The sequence below is a fragment of the Syngnathus acus genome, chromosome 19 (genome assembly GCF_901709675.1).
Source record: "Syngnathus acus chromosome 19, fSynAcu1.2, whole genome shotgun sequence".
Classification (NCBI taxonomy): Eukaryota; Metazoa; Chordata; class Actinopteri; order Syngnathiformes; family Syngnathidae; genus Syngnathus; species Syngnathus acus.
The window spans coordinates 4468920-4490965 of NC_051103.1; the positions used below are offsets into that span (position 1 = coordinate 4468920).

General features: G+C 43.2%; 5 protein-coding genes and 4 non-coding genes across 13 annotated transcripts; 3 read left to right on the forward strand and 6 right to left on the reverse strand.

Moving 5' to 3' along the window:
* Positions 1 to 184: 184 nt before the first annotated feature.
* Positions 185 to 2167, forward strand: chmp2a (charged multivesicular body protein 2A). Its single transcript, XM_037277976.1, has 6 exons — positions 185 to 328; positions 862 to 1029; positions 1115 to 1294; positions 1384 to 1514; positions 1574 to 1635; positions 1761 to 2167. The coding sequence occupies exons 2-6, from the start codon at positions 862 to 864 to the stop codon at positions 1880 to 1882; spliced, it is 663 nt and encodes a 220-aa protein (XP_037133871.1). The 5' UTR covers positions 185 to 328; the 3' UTR covers positions 1883 to 2167.
* On the reverse strand, positions 2147 to 7083 carry msl1b (MSL complex subunit 1b). 2 transcript variants are annotated; one of them, XM_037277861.1, is made up of 9 exons: positions 6948 to 7083; positions 5464 to 6070; positions 4775 to 4974; positions 4329 to 4639; positions 4139 to 4263; positions 3990 to 4057; positions 3602 to 3726; positions 3459 to 3531; positions 2147 to 3329 (listed from the first exon to the last, which is right to left on the reverse strand). In XM_037277861.1, the coding sequence occupies exons 2-9, from the start codon at positions 6031 to 6033 to the stop codon at positions 3239 to 3241; spliced, it is 1563 nt and encodes a 520-aa protein (XP_037133756.1). In that variant the 5' UTR covers positions 6034 to 6070; positions 6948 to 7083; the 3' UTR covers positions 2147 to 3238. The 2 variants fall into 2 exon arrangements, with proteins under 2 accessions (XP_037133756.1, XP_037133757.1); XM_037277862.1 differs by lacking the exon at positions 6948 to 7083 and adding an exon at positions 6226 to 6801.
* Positions 7084 to 7390: 307 nt separating this feature from the next.
* snf8 (SNF8 subunit of ESCRT-II) lies at positions 7391 to 9504 on the forward strand. The gene is made up of 8 exons (XM_037277964.1): positions 7391 to 7750; positions 7995 to 8045; positions 8138 to 8276; positions 8357 to 8461; positions 8530 to 8602; positions 8697 to 8838; positions 8914 to 8988; positions 9052 to 9504. The coding sequence occupies exons 1-8, from the start codon at positions 7697 to 7699 to the stop codon at positions 9187 to 9189; spliced, it is 777 nt and encodes a 258-aa protein (XP_037133859.1). The 5' UTR covers positions 7391 to 7696; the 3' UTR covers positions 9190 to 9504.
* On the reverse strand, positions 8310 to 13605 carry calcoco2 (calcium binding and coiled-coil domain 2). 3 transcript variants are annotated; one of them, XR_005101078.1, is made up of 12 exons: positions 13412 to 13604; positions 12934 to 13078; positions 12599 to 12701; positions 11918 to 12081; positions 10767 to 10892; positions 10599 to 10703; positions 10429 to 10539; positions 10218 to 10334; positions 10027 to 10150; positions 9923 to 9954; positions 9632 to 9855; positions 8310 to 9517 (listed from the first exon to the last, which is right to left on the reverse strand). XR_005101078.1 is itself a non-coding variant. In XM_037277899.1 (11 exons), the coding sequence occupies exons 2-11, from the start codon at positions 13075 to 13077 to the stop codon at positions 9691 to 9693; spliced, it is 1164 nt and encodes a 387-aa protein (XP_037133794.1). In that variant the 5' UTR covers position 13078; positions 13412 to 13605; the 3' UTR covers positions 8310 to 9690. The 3 variants fall into 3 exon arrangements, 2 of the variants coding, with proteins under 2 accessions (XP_037133794.1, XP_037133793.1); XM_037277899.1 differs by having other exon boundaries at positions 8310 to 9855; positions 10429 to 10512; positions 13412 to 13605; XM_037277898.1 differs by having other exon boundaries at positions 8310 to 9855.
* trnaw-cca lies at positions 10990 to 11061 on the reverse strand. Its single transcript has one exon. It is a non-coding gene; the product is annotated as a tRNA-Trp (tRNA).
* On the reverse strand, positions 11234 to 11305 carry trnaw-cca. Its single transcript has one exon. It is a non-coding gene; the product is annotated as a tRNA-Trp (tRNA).
* trnaw-cca lies at positions 11483 to 11554 on the reverse strand. Its single transcript has one exon. It is a non-coding gene; the product is annotated as a tRNA-Trp (tRNA).
* trnaw-cca lies at positions 11757 to 11828 on the reverse strand. Its single transcript has one exon. It is a non-coding gene; the product is annotated as a tRNA-Trp (tRNA).
* Positions 13606 to 14565: 960 nt separating the features above from the next.
* ttll6 (tubulin tyrosine ligase-like family, member 6) lies at positions 14566 to 21388 on the forward strand. 2 transcript variants are annotated; one of them, XM_037277835.1, is made up of 18 exons: positions 14566 to 14684; positions 15371 to 15575; positions 15718 to 15849; positions 15982 to 16101; positions 16293 to 16333; positions 16396 to 16511; positions 16622 to 16752; positions 16823 to 16979; positions 17096 to 17239; positions 17305 to 17390; positions 17455 to 17680; positions 17741 to 17919; positions 18001 to 18189; positions 18496 to 18637; positions 19026 to 19229; positions 19298 to 19363; positions 20099 to 20213; positions 20608 to 21387. In XM_037277835.1, the coding sequence occupies exons 4-18, from the start codon at positions 15983 to 15985 to the stop codon at positions 20787 to 20789; spliced, it is 2097 nt and encodes a 698-aa protein (XP_037133730.1). In that variant the 5' UTR covers positions 14566 to 14684; positions 15371 to 15575; positions 15718 to 15849; position 15982; the 3' UTR covers positions 20790 to 21387. The 2 variants fall into 2 exon arrangements, with proteins under 2 accessions (XP_037133730.1, XP_037133731.1); XM_037277836.1 differs by lacking the exons at positions 14566 to 14684; positions 15371 to 15575 and having other exon boundaries at positions 15722 to 15849; positions 20608 to 21388.
* The last annotated feature ends 658 nt before the right edge of the window (positions 21389 to 22046 follow it).

Below are 22046 nucleotides of genomic sequence, written 5' to 3' on the forward strand. Positions count from 1 at the left end.
GATGTTGCACACGTCACAGTGGTAATTTTATGATTGAAATAATATACGTGTTGGACGATTTTTGTAGTTTTAACAACAAATTTTCAATTAAAAAAAAAACCTCAATGCTACTTTATCCACCAATAACCTTTATTTTGAAACATAGAAATGTTTCTGAAAAGTCACTTCCGACCGATACGGATAACGTCACCTGTGACGTAATGGTGAAATCACTAACCGGAAGTAAACCCGGTAACGCGGAAGTAGCTGTAAACAACCAAACAATCGTTGTTCGAGAAGATCGTTTGTCGTTTGGATTCTCGTGCTGGTTCGACTAGAGCGCATCAAGGTGAGCTGCGAGACTTTGTTACGGCTAACGCAAGTAGTAGAAGCGGATGGGGATGTGTCGATGAGGTAATGACGGCCATAAATAGACGTCACCAAATGAAAAGGCCTTAAACCACTTAGTTGACAACAATGTTAAACTGGGTGTACACTTATTTCAGATCGAATTTGGCCCAAACTATCATTTGACGTAAGTTTTGACAATTACCTTTACACACCTTAAAATGGGAACTCCCCTCTCCGCCCTCTTCTAAGATGTAAATACCCCATTAAGAGCAGAATACAGAGAAAATACTAATTTAGATGTGTTGTTTCCCAACCTCAATTTCACATATGAACAAAAAAGTGTACTTGGATCTCTGCTATGACGTTCATGTGTGTGGTTTCCCCTGTTCACGCCGTCCTTGCGTAATGTTTTCATCTCGCATTCCAGAAACATGGTGAGATGTCAATGAGGCTGGTGACAGGTTCAGAAGTTACGCCACCATGCACCATAGAAAATGTGTGAATTTTACTGTATTGTGTGCTTCCAAACAGATGGAATTCCTTTTCGGGAAGAGAAAGACTCCGGAGGAGATGCTGAAGCAGAACCAGAGGGCGCTCAACCGGGCCATGAGGGAGCTAGACAGAGAGCGATCAAAACTGGAGCAGCAGGAGAAGAAGATCATTGCTGACATTAAGAAAATGGCCAAACAAGGACAAATGGTGGGTAAATCTTATTGGAAAGCAAAAACTGAAAATACACAAGCTGATCAAATCACATACATGGTTGTGATTGAAATGTGTGTAGGACTCCGTTAATATCATGGCCAAAGATTTGGTCCGCACGAGACGCTACGTGAAGAAGTTCATCATGATGAAGGCCAACATTCAGGCCGTCAGTCTGAAGATTCAGACTCTCAAGTCCAACAACAGCATGACGCAAGCCATGAAGGGGGTCACCAAAGCCATGGCCACCATGAACAGACAGGTCGGTCATGTCAAACACTCGAAGAAAACATGTGCAAGCGGTGCTAACCGATTTGTCAATTTGTCGCATACCTGCCCGTTTCTCCGTAGCTCAAACTGCCTCAGATCCAGAAGATCATGATGGACTTTGAACGTCAGAGTGAGATGATGGATATGAAAGAGGAGATGATGAGCGACGCCATCGACGACGTCCTGGGGGACGAAGACGATGAGGATGAGAGGTGAGCCCCATGGTGTTTTTACCTATCATTTTTGTGCTGACTTCTTTTTTTTTTTCCAGCGATGCCATTGTGTCCCAAGTCCTGGATGAGCTGGGTCTTAATCTCAATGACGAACTCTCAAGTAAGAACAAAATAAAGCTAAGAGTTAGCGCTGCTATCTTAAGTAGACGGGTGGGAATAAATTGATGTGGTTTGATTAATGAAATTAGAATTTAGGTTGTAAATTGTCCACTGTGTTGCTTCTAGATCTCCCGGCGACTGGCGGAAGCTTGTCGGTGGCCAGCGGGAAGAAAGCGGAGCCTCAAGCGTCCCTCGCCGACGCGGACGCTGACCTGGAGACGCGGCTCAATAACCTCCGCAAAGACTGAACGCATGTTGACATTACGTCTTGGTATTTCTTTGAAGCAACGTTAGCCCTGATGGTGGATTTATTTTGTTTTGTTTCCTGCGGTGGTTTATTTGATGTGGGGTATGTTATATCAAACTTATAGGTCCTCTCATTTATGACAATGCCAGATTTTGACTACTCACTTTTTGTTATACTTTCAATTAACACTAATGATTAATAACCCGAGCAATTTTTTTTTAAATATTATAATCGTGTGGAAAAATCTAAATCCAAATCCGTGAAGCATAGAGATGGTCATTTTATTCCAAAAAGAAAATGCAACTTTCAAAACTTTTCATCAACATACAATCATTGAATTTTGAATGTACGCAACAAGTTCCACATTAAATAATAAAAAAATAACAGCCATGTTTTATGTACATTTGTGAAAGCTATGTACAGAGAACATTTCCAGACCGACGCACTTGTACAGAATAGCGCTTGAAGCTGTCGCATCTTGGAACAAAACAAACCGACTGCGAGGGAAGAGCATGGCATGTTGTTACAACTACAAGCTAGGAACTTTACCTTCTAAAATGGACCCCTGATGTTGAGCTAACTGCTCCTGGAGGAGGAGGAGGTCATTCACTATTTGTGCATTAATATTCTCCGACCCTCACTGGACGCTTGCAGCCCAAAGTCATGCTTACGTCTTTTTATTTTGCTTCAGAGCAAAGAAGATCCATCGAGGGGTTAAGCCATGCTACCATTGCAGCTAAATAGAACCCATGCAATTCACATGTCTACTCACAAAAAAGATTTGGGGTGAAATTTCATGATGTTTGAACTTTTTTTTAACTCGAAACTTTTCACTGTGCAACTGTTTTAACGTGTCCGTACTTTTTGCAGAACGGTAGAGAAGTGGACAAAAATTGCAACCGAAAGCCCGTTTACCTTTACTTTTTTTGTGGGTGGTGTAAAACCAAAACAAGTAAACAGAAGGAACAGATTACTTCAAGTTAACATTAGGACCCGTCAAGGTTTTTTTTTTTTTTCTTTTCACAGATTCAGGCTTTTTTCCCCCCCCTGCTCTATAGCTGGATGGTTTAGCCACAGATACACAGCACCACAGTTAGATCGGGACTTTTTTTTTTTTTTTTAACCAAAGTATCGCAAAATTTAAAGCTGTCCAACGAGCTCCAACATGATTTTTTTTTTTTTCTGGTCTCAGCCGAGTGCAGTAACAGTGACGCGATGAAAAAGTGGGAACAGAGCTACCGCACAACAACGAGTGATATGTGTGACACGACCTTCACCTCCGCACAAAAAGCAACCGTAGTTACACGGGCGCGTATGGAACTACCGATAAATGGCGGCGTCTCCCATTCGGCGACATTCACTTGCGACAGGTCCGGTGAGGCGTGTGTTTCTTGGGCACCTCGATGCGACAGCGGCTGCGCTCGTCCAGCCAAGGCAGCTCAAAATTCCTGAAAGGGGGGGGAAAAAATTTATCAAACCTGACCTTTTTATTTTTTATAATTAGTTATAGTTTTAATTTATAGCCTAATGTATATCACATGACTGATATAAAGGACTTATAAAATGTTCAAACTTACTCTTGTGAGAGTTTGGGCAACGGCCGACCAAATGCGACCACTGGCAAGAAGGGCGTGATCATAATTGCTTCAACTAGAAGGAACAACAAAGAAAATTCAAGCTCCGGAAAAACGATTTTCGCCGAATATGAACCGTGAGGTACCGTCTTCAGTTTCCGGATAAAATGACGAAAGCTCAGGCTCCGTTTCCGGTATGATCTTCTTCCTGTTCATGCGTTGCTGCAGGCGCTGAAACATACGCTGCTCTCGGATCCGCTGGATGTCCCACCTGTGTGCGGGAATTAAGAGGAAGAGGACAAATTGATCTTTAGAAAACAATTGCACCAATTTATCTGTTTTAAATTCGTTTCGACCCTTATTTGTCGATAAGCTAATGTTTTGTAGCCTATTGTTGCGCTTTAGCACCCTCCATTGCCACAAGGTGGCGCCAAAGCCTAGCACATTAAAAACTGAAAAAAACAAATCCCAAAACAAACTTCTTTTGATCACTCAATGTAATATTTTCCCCTTCAAAAATGACAATGTGGTCACCTCTTCCTCCTTTTCTCATCCAGTTCCAGCTTGGCATGGCGCTTGAGAAACACGCCGTCATCCAGCGGCTGGAGGCACAAGAAAATGCAGATTTATCCAGTTTGACACCTTTTTTGCCTCTCGCGCCCGAGCCGCTGCGACGTTCTCACCTCTTGCGCGTCGACGCTTAAATCCTCACCCAACGCCTCGATGACATTTTCCCGCCACGATGGAACCGAGAGGCGGCACGAAGACGGGAAAGGGAAGTTAATCATGGAGTGTGTGTTGGGTGGATCTGAAGGACATAAGCAGTGGACGGTTAGGTTTATTAATTAGCATATTGTCAACTACATCACTCACTGGCCACTTCCTCCTCCTCCTCCTCCTCCTTCTTGGGAGAGGTCTCACGCAGAGGCGATACAGGCGGTTGGTTCCAGCAGCACAGGTACATCTCTGTAGTGGACAGGAAGGGAAGGTCGTCCATCTGGCAGCTCAGCTCCGCCGCCTCCTCTTTGCAGGGCGGCCTGGCGGGGGCGCTCTTCTCCGGCGTCTCCCTGCTGCGAAGCTCTCGCTGAGACGGAGACGCTGGTTGACTCTCCGGCTTGTGAGGACTCAGCTTGGCGCTTTTGCCACGAGATTTCTGGAGTTTGGAGTCACCGAAGCAGGATTTTCTGTGGGAGAGCACATGTGATATGAAAAGCCGGAAGCCGTCACAAATTGATTTTAGTATAATACAGATTTTCTTGCCTTCTATTCTCACATTAGATGTGCTAACCTAATTGGATTTCAGTTCAGCATTTCTTTACCTCTTTTGACCTTTGCTGCCTCGACTTAAGGGCACCAGGGCAGACGGATTGGGCTGCGGGTTTTCCTCCACTTCTAGGTCCCACATGTCCTCCTTGTCGGGGGTCCAAGGCTCCAGCGGCTGGAAGAGGCGCTTGTCGCGTGGCGGGTCCTTTTTGGTGAGCTGCAGGCGACGCTCCATGCGTTCAATGCGTGCCAAAAGCTACGCAAGCAGGGGAAAAATGTCATTGCAGGTTATCATTGCTTAGCTTAGGAATGATTTAAACCCTTAAAATATAAACAAACATGTCTATCTTATTGCTAGTAGTCAATGGAAAACAATAGATGGACAAGATTTATTGAAATATTTCCTCTACAAGATGTAGCTTCATGCATGTAATGCACACTGCCCCCTAGTGGCCAAGGTGTGCACAGCAGGTATCTATTTCTGTGCAGGGTTTTTGGGTTGTTCTTCCAAGTTCTTACTTAAAAGTTGACTATTGCTGGTGCTCCAAAGTTTTGAAACGAGTGAATACGTGTGTTTAGTAATTATGATTTTAATATCAATCAAAAATGATCATTTCTTCATAATGACTAAAGCCTATGTAAGAAGTCAGTCAGCCAGTCAGGGGGTATGAAATTGGATTCCAATGACAATGATTTTGTTGAGAACGTTAAAAAATGGCCTCAATATATTTACTGTTTTGCATACCGTCTCCTTGTCTGCTTTGAGATCATCAATCTCCTTGTCTTTCGACTGCAGCTGTTGCTGCTGTTGTTCGATGAGGTCCAGTTGCAGCAGCAGAATCTGCCGCAAACAGTTGGCCTGCGTGTGAGGGTTCGCCGGGCTCTTCCGGAGGTTCTTCCACTTGCCCTCGGATGACACTTCGATGGATGCGGCGCCGACGACACCGTCAGCATCCTTGGGCGTGTTGTTGTTTGGCGTCATCTGAGGATTTTCCATGTTGTCCACGGAGAGGGGTTTGCCTTTCACCGGGGTTCCCTCACCCCCCATTGGTCCGACAGGGGACAGAAGCCCCACGGCAGCGGTGGCCCGATCTGCTTCGACGACTTCCGAGACGTCACCGCTCATGTAAGTCTGCTCCGAGCGCTTGGACCTGCCCGGGATCTTTTCGGCCCACCGGAAGTCTCCTGGAGCATCCGAGGGTGAGCCACGTGACTCCCTCCTGAAGCTCACGGGAAGCAAAGAGAACGTCCCGCCTATGGCGTTAGCGTTAGGCTTGGATCCCAGTTGCGGACCCGGGGAGGCTCTCATGCTCATGGTGACTGTTCATGGTGCGACCGTAGCGCGCTGCCCCCTGTAACGTGCACACAAAACAAGTTTATTCCACTTAGATATTAAGTTTGGCTACCATTAGCTCAAGCTCACCCTTGTGAGAAGATAAGGGGCATAACCTCATCATCTAATAAACTGCTTTCCCACCATTTTTAGCATCAACAGGAAATTACAGACCTTTTAGTGTGGACGTCATGGTCAGAATGGCTCGGTCCTTATTTCCTTATGTATCTTAAATGTGCATTACACCTTTTGGTTCTAGCTTTTCAGATGAGTCTCGTGAAATACGAGGTTTTATCTTGGAAATAGAAACCGTCAAAAAACACGTAAAGATTTCACAAAAAGCGTTTCTTCGAGCCTTGCATACAAATCTGTGATCAGAATTTGAACCTCAAATTGAACCAGGAAAAGTCCCTGTACACCTAAACAAACGTAAAGACACGGTTTTGTCTGTGACACTCACTTACGGCCGCGTCGTGTCCTGTCTGAACAAATACGCTTGCCTTCATTTTATTACTTTACGTCAAGTCTGCGTTCCCCTTCCTTTTCATACGAGTCACACGCCGGGGTTTGAAATTCCAAGCTAAGCTACACAAGCACGACACACAAACACGCGAGAAATAAAATACTTCAACGACTTCAACTAGCAACAATCTAGCAGGAGTGACAGGGGACGTTCAAGGACCCGGGAGTGGCACTGAAGCAACCTCCATTTTAGCTCCTCCATTTTAGCTCGCCGTGAAAAAAACAATAACAGCTACCTAGCCCTAGTGGCTAACCTGCTAGGTTAACCCCACACAGAAAAACGCGCAGCCAAAGCGCCACCACCACCGCACCGGTTGCGTTTAAACACTCAAATCCCTCACAAACAATCCCATTGAGTTGTATTGTGAGCTTACCTGGGCTATTAGTGAAGTCCACCAACAATGCTCGCCATATTCCCTCCTCAAGTCAAGTTTTAAAGCGCTCTATACTGCGCATGCGCGGTGTGTTGGATAGCCATGTCTTGCTTTGAGGTTTCCATGAGGACACATTTCACGATCATCATCAGTCACCCCGGAAATATGACGAAATAGTGAGGAAATCCCGTTCAAGTACAAAACGAAAATCTTCAGCACACAACAGCATGGGCATATTTAAAATGCTAGTAGTTTTCATTTTTATTTCCTTTTGAAATCATTTTGATCGATTTCATTTTTTTTTCCAGAAAAGATTATAGTTGTATTAAAATAGACACTGTATATTTTTCCCCGCAAAAAAAAATCAAAATTTCAATTAAATTTAACTGCTATGACGCATTAAAATGAAGGTGCAATAATCGCCGGGCCACCAGGAGGCAGTCATTAGAAAATAGCTATTTTATTCCAAGCTGTCAAAATGGAAACGCTTGCACGGAAGTAGCTCCAACATCTGTCAATCGTAGCAAATTTTCGAAAAAATGTACAATTTTATAACTTGAAATACACAACTGAGTTGAAACCGCGGAAGTCAAAGGTTTTCAATAGTTGCGTACCTCGGTGCTGTTACACTGATGTAAACATTACTTGAGTGGTTTAGCTCCTTCGTAACATAGAAAACTGTCGTCATTTTGAACATAAACGAGTTCTCCTATCGTTTTAGTACTTTTCCCCCTTTTATTAAAATTAAAATGCACCGGAGAGGGGTCGGTGCGGGCGCCATCGCCAAAAAGAAGCTTGCAGAGGTAAGAACATTCAAATGTTTTGTAAAAATGTGAACGCTGAAAGCAAACCTAATGGTAAGTAACTAAAAAGGAATGCAATGAGCCCAACTAATCATCAAAATCACGAGGACAGCTCTAAAAATGTAAACTATTCATCAAAGTCAAGTCTATACTTTGGCTGCAATTCAGGGAGCCTGCATGAAGTAAGATGTTTAAATGACACTATTCTTAAGAGATTTTTGACTGACTTCCATTTTCCTTATAGGCCAAATACAAAGAGAGAGGAACTGTTCTTGCAGAGGATCAAATCGTTCAGGTAAGTGTGTTGGCTTAATTACATGAAGTGTGTCGACTTTTGTACAAGTGATGTAATATTACACATGGTTATTTTTTCCCCCTCTGTGTCAGATGTCCAAGCAGCTGGAAACATTCAAGTCCAACCTGGAGGAGTTTGCCAGCAAGCACAAACAGGAAATCCGCAAAAGTTCCCAGTTCCGGGTCCAGTTTCAGGAGATGTGCGCCACTATTGGAGTTGACCCGCTTGCCTGTCAGAGTCACTATGAAAAAGAATCTTTGAGCATATTCTTGTTATTTTATTTTGAAATGAAAATGTTGCTTTCTTGACAGCTGGCAAAGGTTTCTGGTCAGAGATGCTCGGGGTGGGCGACTTCTACTACGAGCTTGGCGTGCAGATTATTGAGGTTTGCTTGGCCCTCAAGCACAGAAACGGAGGTTAGTGATCAATGCCGCTCAACATCACCATGGCGATAGCAGTGAAAGGCTTTTATTTATTCTGTCAGGACTCATGACTTTGGATGAACTGCATCACAGGGTTCTTAAGAGTCGCGGTAAATACGCTCAGGATGTCAGCCAGTAAGTGTTTCCAATACAGATTTTTAAAAAAAAAAATCAAATCCTTACACATTTCTGAACCTCACATTGCTTTATGTGTCGCACGTTTCCCCAGGGATGATTTGGTTCGAGCTATCAAGAAACTCAAAGTCATGGGCAACGGTTTCGGGATGATTCCGGTGGGTGGCTCCTACTTGGTGCAGTCCGTTCCGGCGGAGCTCAACATGGACCACACGGTGGTCCTCCAACTGGCTGAAGTAAGCCACACGTACCCCCAAAACAATAAATAAAAAAAATATCTCTACTTCAAACCCATTGTCACTACTTTGCAGAAGAAGGGCTACGTGACGGTGAGTGAAATTAAAGACGGTCTCAAGTGGGAGAACGACCGAGCGAGTCACGTCCTGGTAAGTCCACGCCAACAACATCCCACTCACGAGACATCTCTTGACCTGTGTTGTCATTGGTAGGACGACCTGCTGAAGGAGGGCCTGGCCTGGCTGGACTCTCAGGCATCGGGCGAGCCGCAGTACTGGCTGCCCGCCCTCTTCTCGGAGCTCACCTCCCGTGATGTCACGCCCGAGGAGGCCAATCAGATGAGCCCCTGACCAAACCCTGGATGAGGATTTAGCCCATAATGTGCCAGCGCAAGGGTGTGGGGGGGTGTTATGGACACACGTGACTGTACAAAATGCCAGTACAATGAACCCCCATGATCAGACACACCCGCAATATGTGATAATTCACGATATAAGAACGCCAAAACACACACAGAGCAAACGACACTTCTCCGCCTCTTCTTCTTGCTCCTAATTACACCACTTCTCTTCTACAAGTTCTCAGTACTGCTCATCCTGTTGTGTAACAATTTAATACTGGCTTGCAAAACTAAATGAATTCCGTAAACACTGATTAAAAAAAAATACATGCCTAAGAATCTGCAACGTAGCCGGAAAACACTGTAATGTCTTCATATCAATGTCAAATGTTTTCAAGAACAGTTGAGCTGTTTTCACATTAATAAAAATACATCTTGTGATTTCTTTAAGACTGTGCAAAGCTTTAGCTGTAATTATACTGCCTTTAAATTTAGCGGGTGCTTTTTACGGTCACATCTCGTGACTGTAGACATGGTCTTCAAACACATTCTGCTCCATGTCGTCGCAGATGAGCGTGCAGAAAGGACACACTTGGTGATTGCGCTCGTGACATTCCACCTCCGCCCGCGTACTTCCTGGGAAGCTCTCCAGGCAGTGACGGCACATCAGGGTTGGCTGGAGGAACACATAAAAACAGGAATTTAAGACCAGTCACTATTGACCAGTCTAATCGAGGGGTTACCTGGTCTTGCTCATCATTGTCAACAAGGCTCACTGCAAAAAAAAAAAAAGCAAAACATCAGATTGATTTAATGTACAAATGAATCGTGCTAAAGCTAAACATACCAACAGGTGTGTCATCCGAAATGTCACACATCTCCGTTGCTTCTGGCTGCACCGAGCGTGCAGTCAACCGCTTTTGAAGGTCATCTAAAGTCTTTCGCAGCTCCTCCATGTCATCTGTGAGCTTCTAGCAATTAAATGGAGTCCAAAGTGAGGACAGCAGTAATGTGCAACATCAACGAGTAGGTGTTTACTTGGTTCTCTTGAGCAAGCTCTTGGTTGTGGCGTTTCAACATGGCCGTCAAGTTGTTCTTCTCCTCGATCACGGCGTCCTTGTTTGCAATCATCGTTTGAGCTTCTCGGAGTTGCAGCTGGAAGACCGGAAAGGAACGCATGTAGATGAACTATCATGTAAGATCAAATTAGTCCTGACATTTCTGACGTTCGAAATCTGAATCCACCTACCTCAATTTGTAGCAGCAGTCCACCGTCGTCACCTTTGTGATCAGAATCTGTGCACTCAGCAAGGTTCTGTTCCTGAAGTTCCACCTGATTGTTCATGTGGGTCAGCAACTCCTAAAGACAACAAACAGCACAATGTTGACCCTGTCTACAAGCGTAAGGCGAAATCAAACCTTCAAACGTTGGATTTCTTCCTGTTGCTCCTGCCAAGTACTCAAAAGACGCTCGTGCTGCTGCTTCGTCGAATGAAGTTCTGAGGCCAGTCCATCGTGTTTGTCCTGTGAAAGCGTACAGTCAACTGGCGCTCATCCATCAGCATCACACAAGTGTTGTTGTAAGACCTTCAAGATGGCGGCTTCTCGTCTCTCTTCCCGCAAAGCTGTTTCCAACTTTTCATTTTGCTGTCGGATGCGATGCGCCTCGTCCTTCAACGCTGCAATTTCCCGATCGCTCTGCTCCACCTCTTCCTGGTGGCGCACAATATCCACATGAGGATGACGATTATATACAGCTCTAGAAAAAACACTGGTCCTTTTAGGTCACGAGATGTGTCAAAAAGGTCAGTGACCCTGACGTGATTTGAACACGCAACCTTCTGATCTGGAGTCAGACGCGCTACCGTTGCGCCACAAGGTCTTGCTTCAATAACTTTCATGGATACGCAGTGACATATAATTTTTAAGGGCGAGATTTCAGAAATTGCTGGAACATGGAGAAATTCGTTTTCTGTTCCTTGGTACTAGTGGAGAGTTACGGAAGAATCAGAACCGGCAGTCTTTCGGTCCATAGATAAATCAAAAGAGGTCACTGACCCTGACGTGATTTGAACACGCAACCTTCTGATCTGGAGTCAGACGCGCTACCGTTGCGCCACAAGGCCTTGCTACAGTGATCACCATGGATACGCAGTGACACACAATTTTTAAGGGTGAGATTTTTGGAAAACATTGTTGGAACTATGGAGAAATTCGTTTTCTGTTCCTTGGTACCAGTGGAGAGTTACGGAAGAATCAGAACCGGCAGTCTTTCGGTCCAGAGATAAATCAAAAGAGGTCACTGACCCTGACGTGAGTTGAACACGCAACCTTCTGATCTGGAGTCAGACGCGCTACCATTGCGCCACAAGGTCTTGGCAAAAGAGAGTTTCCAAGCATAATTAATGTGGCATAATTAATCTTGTCAAGATTTCAGAGAAGAGTAATCCAGCGGCTTTGCTCAAGCAGCTTGGTGATATTTGTGTTCTGTACTGAGGTTCTGGTGGAGAGCTATGTTTGTGTGGAAGAAACGGAACCAACAGTCTTTCAGTTCCAAGATGAAGCAAAATAATTTTCTGATCTTGACGTGATTTGAACACACAACCTTCTGATCTGGAGTCAGACGCGCTACCGTTGCGCCACAAGATCTATGCAATATAAAAATTAAGAGTCTTCCTATTCGGTTCTGAAGCCCTGGTGGAGCTCAGCTGGGAGGAATTTGGTGCATGTATGTGTACCTGCGTGGTAATGACCATCAGGTCTGAGCCATTGGCTGCAATTTGCTCGTCGTTGGGATGTTGCGATTTGAAGCAGAAGGGCGTGCTGGCGCCACACACTTGTCCTGAGCTGTTCACGTAGCAGAACTGGTAGAAGTCCAACTCATCCTTGGGCAGGTAGTATTCTGTTGAACAAATATAAATCTAATTTGAAGGCCATATCGCCGGATGCAGATGCCAATTTTGATATGCCACAATATGTGCGAATATAAATATAAATGTGTATTTTCACACTGATCTGCGTAACGATGTGAATTGATGATAAATAACGCTCACTTTCTTATAAGCATGTATGTTTTGAATTGTACTGTCGCCCTCTTGCGGTGGAAGTCTGAAGCACATGCTTAAACCATCAAATACATATAAATAATATAAATAATATAAATATAAATATTTTTGCCCCACAGACACCACCCACTCCTATTTAAAATATTATTTGTAGATTTAATAAAGGTTTAATGGTGGCCAGTTTGATCCTGGCATGGAGTCATTCACTCTAAAGATTTTGCTATGGCTATTCTGTGCTGTAAATGTTTGACTTTGGACAACTTGAAGAACTTGAGTGTAGAGGTCAATTAAAGAGGTCAACAGCAAAACAATACAAGTGGATGACTCAACAATTGAATAGTCGTGGTGTCTCACCTTTGAAATAAGCGTGCCTTGTAGATGATTGTTCTTGGTTCGAGTCCCCGCACGACTCCACCCACATGAAAGTGTGATAGTCCTTGATGGTACTCCATCCCACCTGGAGAAAACAGGGAAAACATAGTTCTAGTAGCTCAAAATACAGAAGGTCCACAAATGCATCAGAGCCCGAAATAAAAATAAATAAAAAAATAAAACAGTACCAAGTATAAAACCATCACCACTAAGTGGATTTTTCATGCATCTATACTTTAATGATGCAAAATAATGCAAGACAATAGTTTGGTGTTACTATTCGAGTCATATACGTTTGCCACATATGCAAAAATTACCTTAAAGATGCCGACCCAGTCGCGTGGACTTGTTTGGAAGTGTGCAGCGAGTGTGTAGCAGCAATTAATTGTGGTAGCAAGTGGGTACGATTGCGGGACGTCCCTGAATGCCACCTGGGAGAAGGCGTCAGTGGAGTTGTACATGCTGGAGTAAACAAACGCACGCAGCGATCAGGCTGCGTTGAGTGAAGACAGCAGGTGTTACCAAAACATAACAGTGACATGACACTTCCTTTAAAAGTCTCTTTCCCCTTGGTCGTCTTTTTAATTATTATTTTTTAGCAGTCTTGTCTGCACTTCACTTTCTGTTTACAAAATAAACCTCTTAAAAAATCAGCAGCGATTGTTTAAACAATTTGCACAATTTGGTGAGATGTAAGATAATGATCTCGTTTGTTATTAAGCGTCACACTGATAAGTAATAGGTCAAGAAGAGCTGATATGGTGACGCAAAGCCTGGAAGAGAATTAAAACTTACATGGTTTTGTTGTTATTACTGCGCTCAACGAGTGAAGTCTGCAACTTGTTGTGTTCAGGGACCCTCGGATCAGTGCATTTTTCTGGCGATGTTCCACAAGACGGGTCTATTTGTTGCCAAAAGAAAATCTAAAGGTTGTTTTCATCCATTGAACGATGTGGAAGTCATCATGACACAGCCAGCACCTTAAATTGAACTTTGATCAGTACGCCACTAGATCGTCTAGTCGGATAACATTTCGATCGAAGTCCGACAGGATTCAATTTATTTACATTGTAAAGCGCCTGTCTACCACAAGAGGGAGACAACCCCATAGAAAAATCAGTTCTGTTGGTCTCTTTGCACATTTAACTTTTAACTGATTAAAGTATAAGCAGATTGATTTATATTGTCTTCTTTTCTAAAAATCATATACAAGAGAGTAGGCCTACATTTAATTTAGTATTTGTACTCTTATTATGATTACATTGGATATTTTCGCCAAATGTAATTTGTTTTTACTTATTGTCTTATTTTTTATTATACGATCATATTTATTTTAATAATTGTTATTTTTATTCATTTTGTAATATTTCAGTTTGATCTAATCTAAATGTAAATTCATACATATTCTTTAGATATACACAGAGTATACATTAATATTACATTACATTTGTATAATAATTTCATTTTATTTACGTGTCATTTAACTGCAATCTATTGTTTTTTCAGCTCTATAAATATACACCAGGCTATTCATTGAGTTTCTACTAAAAGAAAAAAGTATGACATTGACCTTAGCGACATCTTTTTAGTTAGTTTGTATTTTACAGATGTCGCACTTGATATATTGTAAAAATTGTCTCAATGTTTTCATTTATTTTTCCAATTTTTAAAAATAACACAACTAATAAATCAAACAACTTTAAAATGTGCTTTGATTGAAATAGAATATATTACTGTCATCATAACCACGGTACATTTAGGACATTCTGTATTCATAAATTATTGTAAAATATCATAGAATTAACCATAAATACAAAAAAAGAAACATGTTTACGCAAAGGCCGCAGGGATCAACGACCAATCAGCGACGAGCCACCATCCAATCAGAGACGAGAAGGCCAGCGATGTGACCGTGTTGCTGATTGGCTTAAATCAGAAGCGTCCTTGTTCGCGTCAAACTCTCGTTGACTTGTTGACTCTATGCCTGTTTGTGTCAAGAACAGCAACGCCGAAGCCGAAAAAATCCAACCAAGCGGCGGCAGTCTGGAAACTCACTCAATCAGAGCAGGTTGGTGACGTTTAATCCCGTTTAAAGCCATTTTTCAAGCAAGAAAGCGAGCTAACTGGCTAGCAGCAGAGCGGTCTCCATGGGAACTCTGCAGCATTTGGTTTCCATGGCAGCATGACAGCAAAGCGTAAACTAGGTTTAACCTCTTTTTTTTACTCTCGCAAAGTTTACAACCTCAATAAACAGGATATATGCGTGAGAAGTAGTTAACCTTGTGATGTTTTTAAATAATTACCCTTTAAGTGCAGTCTGTGAATGATTTTTACAGGATTTCAATGATTTTTAGCTGAAACACTTATAAAATGCATTTCACAATAAAAACAGCATAGCAATTTTCACACTAACTGCTCAGGTGACCTAATGCATTTGGAAAGAGTGTAGGAATGGAGCAGCTCAGAGGTAAGATGAGGCCATTTAGAGATTTTAAAACAAATGGCCGAATCTTGAAACGAGCCCTAAAGTGCACAGGGGTGAGGGGGTCAGAGGTGAGTGGAATTTTAGGGCAGGAACACTTAAAATAGAAAGTATAGAGTAGTAATAGAGACCTGTCATAGTAAATGCAAATTTAATGTTGATTTTTGAGCTGTTGGTTGCCATGGCAACATTTGAGCACTGTACCCCATCTGATGCTACTAAGAGACTGACTTGCTCTCTGTCATCCTCGACACTTTCTAATCGCTCACCAGATCCCAGCGATGCTCATCTGACCCGAGCTCGCCATGACAACATGACGCCTGCTTCCATTTCTCCAGTAGACCGCGGCTCAGGGCTTCATCTTGACCCATTTCGGCATCTCCTGCGTCGGCTTGGCCATGCAGGCGAAGGCGAGTGACTGAGAACACTAAGGTCACTTGGAGACTGAAATAAATGAATCAACTGTGAGTGTGGAAGGTAAATTTTTCTCATTCCAATTCATGGTTTTCATTCTTATGATTGACTTTCTAATAATAATGTATTCATCAAGCTGCGCCTGTTGAATGTGAAATGGTAACACAAATCCCGCCACGTAACCAAAGCCAGCAAATGTCATCAGGCTGGCTAAGTTGACCTTGAGCGACCCTGGGTATCATCCACATCATTGGATCCCAACGCTGACACCTGGCACCTTGAATTTGTACCTGCGATGCGCCCTAAAGCCCTGCCTAGCGTCCATAAATGATCCACAGTAAGAACAAACGTTTGTAAACTCATCCATCGCTACACTAGACTCTGACTTTTATCGTTCATGACTATGACTACTACACTAACAAGTTCTCGTATCCTAGCTTTTTATTTCGTCTTAATTTGTCACCTTCAGGATGACTCTGCCGTTTGGATGCAAACAGCTGAAAAAAGGACAAGCAGAAAATATCATCCAAGTGCAAAGCGCGCCAGGGCTGGAACACACCCTCAAGAGGCGCAAGAGGTCCAAGAGGAGGTAGGAGAGATCTCCTTACCTGCCGAAAGCGCTTTTAGAATAGAATAGAATAGAATAGAATAGATCTTTATTGTCATTGTCACATGTACAACGAAATTTAAAAAGTGCCAACCGATCCGCGCATGCGATAAAAAAAAATATATATAAATAGAATAAAAAGATTAAAAAAAACGTCATTTCCTTTCTTGCAGATATGTGTGGATTAACTTGAGCAACTGCAAGTATGAAAGCGGTAAGAATTTGAATACATTGCATCGGTAAGTGAACACACTAAGTTTGTCTTTTAAATCCCAGTGCGGCGCGCCGCTCGTCGCTACGGCCTCAAAGTGACGGAGGGAGACGATTGGACGCTGATGTGGTCCGACTGCTCCGTATCTCTCGAGAGGGTGAAAGCCATGAAGCAGTACCAGGTAGTGGTCCAAAGTGGAGTACACCCTGGACTGGTTCGAAGCCCTTTGCAACTCTTTGTGGTGTCATCCAAAAGAAAGAAACCTTCACATGTGTGTTTGCCGCATTCCAGAAAATCAATCATTTCCCTGGAATGATCGAAATCTGCCGCAAAGACACTCTGGCCAGGAACTTGAACCGCATGTTGAAGCTCTTCCCGAAAGATTACAACATCTTTCCAAGGACGTGGTGTCTTCCCGCAGAGTGCGTTTGTTTTCGACCCCACCAAACCATCTCAAGTATTTACCTCGCCCTTCTTCATTGTCTTTTGTAGCTACTACGACTTCCAGGCCTTCACGCGTGTCAAACGGCACGCCACTTTCATCTGCAAGCCAGATTCCGGCTGTCAGGGACGCGGCATCTTCATCACAAGATCCAAGAGTGATATTCGGCCTGGCGAACACATGATCTGTCAGCTCTACATCACCAGGGTGGGTGCTCAACACATCCCAACGACTCACATAAACCGAAAACGTAATATAACCTCATCTCAACTCACACACACATCCACGTGCACATACTCAAATTCTAAATGTCTTGAATTCAGCCTTTAATCATGGACGGCTACAAGTTCGACTTGCGTATCTACGTGCTGGTGACGTCATGTGACCCGCTCAGGATCTTCCTGTTCAAGGAGGGACTGGCCCGCTTCTGCACCACCAAGTACATGGAACCAGCACTTAGCAATATGGTGAGGACAGACGTTCTTGACTTTTGGAATGATCACGGATGAAATGGTCATTTTTCTCTCATTAGGACGAAGTGTGCATGCACCTGACCAACTACGCCATCAACAAGCACAACGACAACTTCATCCGTGACGACCACACCGGCAGCAAACGGTGACAATATAACACGACGGTAAAATGAGCAAAGTTGTCAGCGGTCCGGTTTTGGTTCCTCCAGGAAGCTGTCGACTCTCATCCAGCAGTTGGAGGAGGCGCGCGCCGACGCCGACAAACTCTGGGGCGACATCGAGGACATGATCATCAAGACGCTAATCGCCGTGCAGCCCGTTCTCAAACACAACTACCACACGTGCTTCCCCCACCACACCGCCGACAGCGCCTGCTTCGAGATCCTCGGCTTCGACGTCCTGCTGGATCAACGCATGCGGCCCTGGCTTCTCGAGGTACCGCCCAGACCTCTTCACTAATTGAAAGTACTCAGCTAATTTGTGAGGTGTGGATAGGTGAACCACTCGCCCAGTTTCACCACCGACTCGCCGTTAGACCGTGAGGTGAAGGACGCTCTGCTGCTGGACACGCTACTGCTCATCAACTTGAACGCCTGCAACAGAAGCAAGATCACCAAAGAGGAGCGCAAGCGCTCCAAGGAACGTCTGCAAGAGAACCGGACCAAAGCGGCAAGGTCTTTCTGCAAGTCCGTGTTTGTGTTTCTAGTCAAATCATGTCACTCGAGTCCTCTGCTTTTTTTTTTTTTATCCGGAAGGACCGAAGAGCTGCTCCAGCGCCAGGCCGCCTCGGCCCAGCAGAGAGAGACATACGAGACCAATCACATGGGAGGCTTCCGGAGGATCTTCCCCAGGGAGGGAGAAGATAAGTACGACAAGTTCTTCACACAGGGAAGCTCGCTGGTGCAAGCCACGGAAGCTTCCAGAGCGCGACAAGAGTGTGCCAGGTACCTGAGAAATTTCCACCAGCCAGCTATGGGGAGAACTTGTATTTTTCCGTATTATCCAAAACCCCCAAAAAGTATTGGTTCATAGTTAAAATGATCATATGGATTGATAAAATTAAATGGATTGTTTAAATTAATATAACAATACACAATTGGATAATTTAGTACAAACAAACAAATAAAAAAAATAAAAAATAAATAAATAAATAAATAAAATCTTTATGAGTGATTATTTTATCTAAAAATACTGTCGCTATATACATGATCAAATTAAATATTAAAAATCCCATTGCTGTTCATGCAAAGGCAACTACTACAAGAACTGCACGACAGGCAGAGGACCGTGAACATCGTCCGGAATCGGGACTCTCAGGGCGAAACGGCAGGAGAGCGCTCCAAAAATCTCAGACCTCGACCGGCACCACACAGACCCCCCGCCAACGAGACGGTGATTCTCCAAAGCCGCCGCGAGAGGGCGTCCGCACGCTCTTTTGTCCCAGGATGAATTGGTGGCCTTCTCTTTGACCCCGCTGGCAGCATTCAAATGAGCCAGATGATGCTTGGACACTTTTAGTGTCGCCACATGCAAATGTACAGAGCCCCAGACGTGACATGGGGGGGGGGGGGGGGGGGTTCCTGGAGCGAACCTTATTCAGGGTCGTTTTTAGTGAAGGTGCGCTCCATTTATTCACCTTGATGTCCAATATTCAATTCCCAATAGAGCATTTGTGCACATTAGACCTTTTTCATGGCCGCCAAATATTACATTTACAGTTTAGGTTTTTTTAAAAATTATTTTTAAATTGTACCAAGAAAAGTCTTTTTCCTTTCTCAAGGCTCCTCCTGCCGTCAAAACCTGCGAGGTAGATGAGAATGATGAAGAGGAGGAAGAGAAGCGGGTCAAAGCGTTGATCCAGAGGAAGAAGCTGCTACTGGACCTGGGGCTGGTCCAGCACATCCGCCAGCTGCTGCAGCCGGAGGGCCGAGACGCTGACTTCCCCCGCCAGCAGGGGGCGTCGGTCGTGAGGCAATCTTTAATGGTGACTGGCGTGTCCGTGAACGCCTCGCCAAAGCGTTAATGTCGATTAACTCAGACTTTTCCCTGCAGGTGGACGCTTTGACGCCACTTTCCGAAAAGACCAAGGCGACTCCTTGCATACTGCCATCTAGGCAGGTAAGTGACTGACAAAAAAAAAAGATATCATTACACAAAGTATTTGAAAACATAAAAAAGGATGTTAAATGTGTGTTGAGTGTTTTTTTGTTTTTTTTCAATAACAGCTCATCCGAGGATTTGTACATTTTGCGTCTCTCTGTGGCCCACGAGCCGTACTTTTCCTACCTCCTCATAAATCTAGCTTTTAGCGCCACCTGTGGTTTGGGCACTACTTCAGAGCTGGCAAATGTTTTGCTTTATTTGAACCAGTGGCTGATCCTGGAAGAGGGAGGAATGTTTGTATTTAGAAAAATGCGCATGTGCAAGATTTATGCACTCCACTGAAGTGGAATTTTAAATTGATGTTTCTTTTTCAAGAAAATAATATCACAGATGTTTCTTGCCTGGGATGATGTGTTTTTATACGACTGATCCACCGACCGCTAAAAAAATAGACTTTTTTCTTAGTATTTCATATTTCCTCTCATTTGTGTTCAATAATAACAAAACGTGTCCTAAATGTTAAATCATTCCTCCGTTTTGCTTTCTTATGCGCTTGTATTACTGTACAGTGGTATTTTTTAAATTTTATTATTATTTCGTTTTGTTTTCTTTTGTGAGTAAAATATGAAACATTTGAGAAACTAAGTAATGCCCTTATTGCACTTTCAACTGTTTATTGAGTGGGACAACAATGAGAACACTCGCCAGGTTCTGATTCTGATTCCAAAGCGTGTTTTATTGTCCCACAAGACCTCACTGAGGACTTCAAGTACCATCAGGAATTTTCGAAACGCCTCACTCCAGACAGAAGCCTGCCACAAAGACAAAGCATGGACCAGGACTACCGTGAAGGTCCCCGGGCCAGGTGAGGACCTGGACTTGGTTTTGTTTATTTAATTACAGTGACGTCACAGCCACCATTGTGAGGAATTTTCAGAGGAGGCAAAATTACTCACATAAGTAAAAATGAAGAAAAAATACTTTGGTTAAAAATAGCTCTGATGTGTTCAATAAAATTTTAAGTGGGGCAATTTATCAAAATATTTCCAAGGTTTATTTTGTACTTATTGTCCCCGAACTTAATAACTTAATATTTTATAAATGGTAAAAATGTATTTTTAGTCGTTCCAACTCAAATGGATGTATTGATTGTTTTTAAATCCTCTCATATATAGGCCTACCCCAAAAAATAATGCTTCATAATAATTATTGAGCTACCCAAGTTGAGTAACAGGCCTTTTTCTGTGCTCGTACTTCAGGCCCACGCTTGCCAAACGTCCGGGTCCCGAACCCGCGGCCTCTCGTGAGGGGGGTCCCCAAAGGACGTAGCTTCTGCGCACAACGCGACCCCGCGGACCCGCGGGGCCTCCAGGTCACCTCCACGCGCCCCCCTTTACTCCAGAGACCTCGCCTCGCCCCGCATCACAGGGGAGGACCCTGAAAAAAAAAAGGAATTTGGTTGGGGGGGGTGCAGCGGAGACCAAACACTGCATGCCCACAATTTACAGCAAAACTGTGAACGTCAAAATTCACTTCAAGATTTTTGATTGCTACTTTTTTGTGCCAATTTTAACACAACCAGACCTCAGGGCATAAACGTCTCACTGGGACTTACGGAAATAATAAATTCCTATTTGATTAAAATGAATGCTGCGGTCGTTATTGGGCCTTTCATTAAAACGCAAAAGTGAATTTTATGGGACATAGTCGTCAATATGAGGCTATTTTTAATTCAAGAAATTGTCATGTGATATTTAGAGCAATGTCCTACTCATGTATCATTCTGCGTTTTTTTGTACTGTGACCTTTTTTTTTTATTAAATGAAAATGCACGTGTTAGCATTTTGTCAGAGGCCATAAAACTTTACAACGTTTGTCAGCTGTTATGTTTGCGCTCCGAAAACAAAAACACAACAAATTGCCCGCAACACTTGTCAGCGTTTTGGTGGCTCAAAAATGTATTTATCGTGTTTAAATTGAACGTAAAAATGACGATTAAATTGTCCAGTTTGAAATGAAATGGGCTTTTGTTTTATACAACATTAACATTGTCTTTATATTTTTGAACAATTTAAAAAGAAACGAAAATAAATCATTTTGCTCTATCAAATGCATTTTATAAGCCTATTCAATAACGAATGCTATAATTGCACTTTATAAACCTGTCGTTGCAATGACGTCCTTATTTGCAAACATTTTCCGCTTTTTTCCCCCTAAGTTTTTAGGGGCGCCTCAAAGCGACAAACGTGGAATGTGTGTCAGGAATTTATGGTTTTATTGCGTGTGTAAATTCCGGAAATCCTCTTTCATGCCGGCCCACGGCTGGAAAAGGCATTTGACGCAAATGAGATGTCCAAAATATTAAGAAATATGATCAGAACGTTTTAAAGGATTTGGAGGGGATTTAATGTGAATCCAAGCAGAGGAAAAAAAAAAAAAAACTTTAGCCTGAAACGGAATTGTTCAGAAAAAGATTTGAAATTTGGGAATGATTTAAGCACAAGACGAAAGAAACATATGGCAATTTCTGGTTTCATAGGATTTCTGATTCCGCCTTTTTTTTTAATTAATATTATTTTTTGCGTTCATTTTGTTCTAAATAAAACCTTCACGTTGATGTTATTTCGTATTCCCTGCAGAAATGCCGTAGTAAAATAAAAATAACTCTTCATTACACATTTGAATATGATTTCCCGGC

Excerpts from the sequence above, each read along its gene's own strand:
- ttll6 (XM_037277835.1), top strand. The coding sequence starts at position 15,983 with ATGACTCTGCCGTTTGGATGCAAACAGCTGAAAAAAGGACAAGCAGAA. Across the intron at positions 17,681-17,740 it reads TGCGGCCCTGGCTTCTCGAG|GTGAACCACTCGCCCAGTTT; the intron begins GTACCGCCCAGA and ends AGGTGTGGATAG. Across the intron at positions 18,190-18,495 it reads GCGCGACAAGAGTGTGCCAG|GCAACTACTACAAGAACTGC; the intron begins GTACCTGAGAAA and ends GTTCATGCAAAG.
- snf8 (XM_037277964.1), top strand. The coding sequence starts at position 7,697 with ATGCACCGGAGAGGGGTCGGTGCGGGCGCCATCGCCAAAAAGAAGCTT. Across the intron at positions 7,751-7,994 it reads CCAAAAAGAAGCTTGCAGAG|GCCAAATACAAAGAGAGAGG; the intron begins GTAAGAACATTC and ends TTTTCCTTATAG. Across the intron at positions 8,277-8,356 it reads TGGAGTTGACCCGCTTGCCT|CTGGCAAAGGTTTCTGGTCA; the intron begins GTCAGAGTCACT and ends CTTTCTTGACAG.
- calcoco2 (XM_037277898.1), bottom strand. The coding sequence starts at position 13,077 with ATGTACAACTCCACTGACGCCTTCTCCCAGGTGGCATTCAGGGACGTC. Across the intron at positions 10,151-10,217 it reads AGCTTGCTCAAGAGAACCAA|AAGCTCACAGATGACATGGA; the intron begins GTAAACACCTAC and ends TTTAATTGCTAG. Across the intron at positions 9,955-10,026 it reads TTCGGATGACACACCTGTTG|TGAGCCTTGTTGACAATGAT; the intron begins GTATGTTTAGCT and ends TTTTTTTTGCAG.
- msl1b (XM_037277861.1), bottom strand. The coding sequence starts at position 6,033 with ATGAGCATGAGAGCCTCCCCGGGTCCGCAACTGGGATCCAAGCCTAAC. Across the intron at positions 3,727-3,989 it reads GATGAGAAAAGGAGGAAGAG|GTGGGACATCCAGCGGATCC; the intron begins GTGACCACATTG and ends TCCCGCACACAG. Across the intron at positions 3,532-3,601 it reads TTATCCGGAAACTGAAGACG|TTGAAGCAATTATGATCACG; the intron begins GTACCTCACGGT and ends TGTTCCTTCTAG.
- chmp2a (XM_037277976.1), top strand. The coding sequence starts at position 862 with ATGGAATTCCTTTTCGGGAAGAGAAAGACTCCGGAGGAGATGCTGAAG. Across the intron at positions 1,295-1,383 it reads TGGCCACCATGAACAGACAG|CTCAAACTGCCTCAGATCCA; the intron begins GTCGGTCATGTC and ends GTTTCTCCGTAG. Across the intron at positions 1,636-1,760 it reads TCTCAATGACGAACTCTCAA|ATCTCCCGGCGACTGGCGGA; the intron begins GTAAGAACAAAA and ends TGTTGCTTCTAG.